At 28.2% G+C, this 6,264-nt stretch overlaps 1 protein-coding gene across 4 annotated transcripts; it reads right to left on the reverse strand.

Moving 5' to 3' along the window:
• On the reverse strand, nucleotides 1-3,985 carry LOC100166278 (hydroxysteroid (17-beta) dehydrogenase 8-like). Of its 4 annotated transcripts, none has more exons than XM_016803359.2 (6): nucleotides 3,615-3,977; nucleotides 3,275-3,391; nucleotides 2,973-3,225; nucleotides 2,761-2,907; nucleotides 2,230-2,357; nucleotides 1-447 (listed from the first exon to the last, which is right to left on the reverse strand). In XM_016803359.2, exons 1-6 carry the CDS (start codon nucleotides 3,643-3,645, stop codon nucleotides 362-364), a joined length of 762 nt encoding a protein of 253 aa, XP_016658848.1. In that variant the 5' UTR covers nucleotides 3,646-3,977; the 3' UTR covers nucleotides 1-361.
• Nucleotides 3,986-6,264: the final 2,279 nt, after the last annotated feature.

Here is a 6,264-nt window from a genome sequence, read left to right on the forward strand (position 1 = left end):
TTAAAGTTAGAAACAGAATTATTATATTTAAAGAATATATACATTTTAATATTAAATGGGAATTTTTGTTGACTAACTACAAAATATATACGAAAGAAATAGTATGAATTGTCATTGGGTAAAAGGTAAAAATATGAATAATCAAAAAACATCTGTATATACATAATAAATACAAATAAAACATTTATTATATATTTTTTAAATTCAAAATATTTAATGAAAAAAATAAAGACTATTCATAATATTAGCATTGATATGGTATGCTCATACAACAATTAATAACATGACAAATATTTTATATTTAAAAATGATTTTTCACCAACATTTTATCCCGTAAAAAAGCTACATAATAATAATATAATTAATAACCGCCACTAACTGCAATTGACGTACCAGTAACGTATGAACTCTTTTCAGAAGCCAAAAACGTTACTACTTCCGCTATTTCTGTAAAATTAAAATTAAACATCAAATCAAACAGTATTTTATTTTAACATATATAATATACATATATATTTAGAACATTAATAATAATTTTAATAAGAATATATTTTTTTGAACCATTTCCATACATAGGAAACAAAAATTAATTTTGAAATTAAACCTATATTTTTTTCAATTAATTAATTTTAATAATATACACCACTAACATCATTTTTACAACATGAACTCATATATAAATAAATGATAACTAATACAGATATATAAATATATAATTCAATATACTAACATTTTAAATGTTTTAAAAGATCATCTATCATTATACTCTTAGGTAAACAAGTGGCCAGGAGACTAAATTCAAACTCAATCTATCTAAACTCCATTTGGGGAAAGGCTATTTAATATGGTATTATCCATTTATAAAACGGAGCAAAGTTTCATTAAAATAAATGATAATTTATTATTAATAGAATGTCATTAAAAGAATGACAATTTGAATTAGACAAAAAAAAAATGATTCCATGAACCCAAAAGTTTTTATGATTATACTAAAAATTATTTTACATTTAAAGGTTGACCACATCACCATAGTATATTGATTGCACAAAATATATAACTCAATCTCATGGTTTACTCTTATGATTATTTTAATGATAGCTTAATAGATTTATTGACAAGTATATGTATAAAAAAAACAAGATGTTTCTGAACATTAAAATTAATAACGACCTGGTGTTTTGAACTTATTAAAATTCCTCTGATATAAATTATTATAATATAATATCATTGTATCAATAATTAATAAAACTATTAGACCTATCATTGAAATAACATTTCAAAAACATAGTAAGCTCAAAATTAGTACCAGTTATATTAGTAGCAGCATATTATTATGTATAAAAATAAGATTTTAGTGGTGATTGTTTATTACAATAATTCCAAATATTTTAAATTATAATTCGAACAAAGTAATCATAGGATAAAACAGTATTTAAAATGTACTCAAATACATGTTAATTGGTAGAATTTAATAGTTAAAAAGTACTTGAATATCAATAACCAATAGTCAACAATTTTACAACTCTCTTAATAGACGAGGTGTAATGTGTTAATATAAGCTTAATAAACATAATTATAGGTACAATGTATTTAAAAGTATAAGTATAAGAATATAAAACAGTTGTAAGGTTGTACTCATACATAGTACATACATACTAATACCAATATAATATGGTTGACTCCAGTTCCAGTAATTTAGACAGTTGTGCAACCAACATAAATAAGAATATATACAAATTAAATTTCTTAAAAAAAATGTTAATCATTACAATTAAAATATTACTATACCTTAAAGACTAAATAATTACCTTGTATAATATTAATGAGCAATTTTATTATCATTCGGTACTTAAATTTAAATAAAGAATAATAATCGTTTATATATTTAGTGATGTCAGATATTGAAAATTAAGTGAAATTTAGCAAACAATGAGTTATTTTATGACATCTTACCTATCTACTGTACTCACTAGCCACTCAATGACTTGCTGCTTTTATAGATGAATAATAAATAGTAAAATTTTTTTTATAAAATATGTTTTTAGAGTTAAATACAATATTATACATATTTTAGTATACAAAAATAAAAAAAACGTTAAAAGTAGAGTTAGGTATTTAGATGACAATATTTGTTAGTAAAAAATGAACTGACTTGGTACACACATGAATTTGTTTCAAACATTATGATAATGAATATAAATATATGTCTAATGTTTTAAAAGTGATTACCTTCAGAATTGGCAAACCTCTTCAAGGGAATGACAGACTTAAAATGTTCTCTAATGTTCTCAGGTATCATGTCAGTCATAGGAGTAGTTGTAAACCCAGGCAACACTGTGTTACATCTGATGTTATATCTATTAGTAAAACAATACAATTTTAATAAAACCATAAAATTTTTTTTGTATTGGTCAAAAATAAGATATTCCTAGCCTTGACTATATCTACAAATATTATATACATTTGACATTTTCAATGTGATGATTCATGGTTAATTAATTTACAAGTTAAATATAAATATAGTGCTTAGCTTATCAGTGTAATGTAATGTACATAACTTTAATAAGGAATCCAGACAAAACTAACTATGGGAAAATAATGCCTTTGGTAATGAGTGTATTTAATACAGAGAGAAGAGAAATAAGAGGATTGATTAATGATTTTAAATTAGATATGAACCTGGAAAAAGTGTCGGTGATTTGTTCTGAATGTATATAATTTAAAATCATTGTAGACATTAAAAATTTTAATTGAACTAACTTTGCCATTTCTAATGCTACTGTTTTACTGAATACTTCAACGGCAGCCTTACTAGCTGAGTAATTGGATTGTCCTATGTTACCACGTTGTGCAACTATACTTCCAATATTTACTATGGAACCAGGCAAGTGCTTCTCCACCAGTTCTCTGCAAATGGTTTGGGTGATAAGAAAAGTTCCCTTTAAATAATATGACAAAATTTTAATATTTACATAGGTAGATACACATAAAATATTGAATTCAGAACGTTGATTTCCTTATACTGCTCTATTACCTTAACATTAACATTAAATACACTTTCAAAATCTTGTACAGACATTTTTAACATGAAATTGTCTCTAGTGATTCCCGCGGCATTGACCACTACGGTCGGCGGCGCAGAATAATCCGTAAACACTTGTTTTAATACATTTGTGACGGACTCAGCATTGGACACATCCAATTGATAACTTTTGTGACCTTCGCCTAAAATTTGTTTTGCTAAATTCTATTTATAATAAATTATGAATTCTACCTGTGAGCTCATCAACAGTGGTCTGTACATTGTTTATGTTCAAGTCTGCCGCTACTACTGTAGCACCTTCTCTAGCCATCACACGACAAATCGCTCTACCGATACCTCCTCCGGCTCCTACAACATACAATGTCAGTCAGTTTGGAAATTATTCGTATTCGTTTTTTTACATTTCACGTATTTTTTTTTTTTAACGTGGTTTCGAGGACCGGAGGAGGAACCGCTGCTGGCATTGCTTCTCTTCCGGCCCCCATTGTGTGTTGTTGCAAACAAAACATTTTATTTTAATTGGTAGGTACAACAATAGCATCCTACTTCAGATATTTACAATCACACTTACCGGTCACAAAAGCCAGTTTTCCAGGTAACATGTCGAAAGTGTACAAATGGATAAATTTAAAACAATATTTCTTATTGTACTGATAATACGAAAATCTGACTTCGACTGTCTGTGTACTGATGAATTCAAAAGAAGGTGGGTAATAAGTACAAAGTCACTCAATGATAATATTATAAGATTTGAACTCTGCGTGAACCGTGAGCTCATAGAACTATACTGTAGTACTGTACACATACGAATAATGAATATTATGCATTTATGCTAACATTAACTAACCTACACTAACTAACCTAACTAGTAACTGCCCATATATTAGCATAATATTATTAGGACATTTTTCTGTACTGGTAACGACGGCTTTAGAATAATATAGTCAATCTAAACTCTGCTAGACAGCAGCTGTTACTGTAACTCGGTACTTTTGATAAGACTAGAACTGATAAGAGAAATAACGACTAATATCAATTTTATTCTGTGCTAATATTAGCCAAGGTTATATAATATAATATAATATATTCTATAAAGTTCTATAAGGTTTATATTCTATAAACCTTGAATATTAGCTACTATTATATTATTATGTTCGTGGCATAGACATATATCTATATAAATATACACTAAGGGCCGTTCTTACAATGTCTGGTTAAAGTTAACCGACACTTAACCGGCCGAATTCTACCGGTAAAAAATCTGTTATCAGTCGGTTAGCGTTAATCGACACTTTACCGGGTATTGTAAGAACGGCCCTTAGATATACTGTATATCTTAGTCCATGAATGAAACTAAAGACTTTCTTTAAGTCTATGAATTTGTAGATTAGAGCAAGATTTAAGATACCCAGTCTAAAATCGTACTATCTTTAATCGTGGATTAGAGATAATCTCTAATCTTCATGATTAGGTTTCGATGTTTGTTGCTCATTTTACTTTTTACAACGATAGTTTATACTCTATTCAGAAAGGTACCGGGCGCGGGGCGGTTGACGGCCGATGGGTGTCCATAATTTTCCAGAAAATAAATGAACAAATTGGTAAGTACTGAACGTTAGTAATCCATAAAGTAAATTTAATAGAAAAACAAAATGACAGAAAATAAAATTATAGAAAGCAAAATTACAGAAAATAAAATAATTGGCAATATTAACGTTTCAGAATTGTTTTCATATTAATAATAAAACGACCATAAAATATTAAAATATATACCCAAACAGAATTTTAATTCCAGAAAGTCGAAAGACTGAAACTTCAATCACAGATTACAGAGCATAGTTTTACAGAAAGTGATAACGTAGACCATAATTTTCCAGAAAATTAAATTGGATTAAGTTTAAAGCGTGAAATTATAATTACAGAACGTAGTTTTGCGTGGGTATAAATGTTAGTCCTGGTCTTACAAAAGAAGTGTTTTTATCTGACATTCTGACCGTAGGACGTAGACCATAATTTTCCAGAAAATTTAATCACAGAAAGTTTAAATTCTGACATTACCTGTATGCATAGGTGTAAATAAGAGGGCTCAGGGGCTAAGGCATCACCTAAGCTTATTCAATATTATTATAATTATTATAGTGACGCTTCATTCACCCAAATCTCAAACGCGCTATTTGAGGCTATGCCTATATGGCAATGTCAAACCCCTTAAGAGGACGTCACATGGACATATTATTTGGTTGTCTCCGTCCTATAAGTGCGTAACATATCAAATTTACGCTCAGCATATTATTATAACGTTTAGCTTTGTTAGTTTAAAAATTAGAGTCATTCGATCTATTATGAAATTTAATGGTAAGAACATTATCTATGTTCGTATGTTGGTTTTTTACGATAGTTCAATTTTTTGCAAGTTATGCGTACCTACATAGGTAATATAGCGTAAATTAAAAATGCTCATAACTCACCTAAAAACTATATAATCGTAAAAACCAACATACGAACACAGATAATATACTTACCATCAAGTTTCATAATAGATCGATTCACTCTAATTGTTCAACTAACGGAGCTAAACGTTATCTGCTATGCGTAAATTTGCTATGTAGGTACCTACCTACGCACTTGTAAGACGGAGACAACAAAATATGTTCGTGTGGCGTCCTCTTAATAATGTTTGTCGTCATCCTTTTTATTTAATCCTTCCAACATTCCAACATCAGTATCGACAGTAACATACCATATTATCTAAATGATCTATCTCAACTAAAAAATGTTAATCATTACAATATTGTAGAAAATTATGTTATGAATTATAATAGCGGTACGAAAAATAAGAATGTCGTTATTTATTTATAAAAAACAAATTGTAAGCGATCAATAATTACAACTATTGGAAAATTACTATATAATTTACGTTTAACTATTTTAATAATAGTGTGTGTAAGAAGTAAGTAGACAAGTAAAAAAGTAGACATGTAATGACTAATGACTAAATCGACTAAATATACGAGATATAAAGTGGAAACCTACTACATAAGTAAAATGCCACTATACATATGTACCGCAGTTACGTAACTAGGTGTGGCCAGGGGTGCATTCTCCTCGGGAGCCACATCATAAAGGGATGTTAAAATCTTAAGATATAATATGAAAATATAGCAATTTTCTATTATTATCATGACAAATTATGATTTGTCATGACAGTGCTATGAATTATA

Source organism: Acyrthosiphon pisum, chromosome A1, assembly GCF_005508785.2.
Source record: "Acyrthosiphon pisum isolate AL4f chromosome A1, pea_aphid_22Mar2018_4r6ur, whole genome shotgun sequence".
Taxonomy (NCBI): Eukaryota; Metazoa; Arthropoda; class Insecta; order Hemiptera; family Aphididae; genus Acyrthosiphon; species Acyrthosiphon pisum.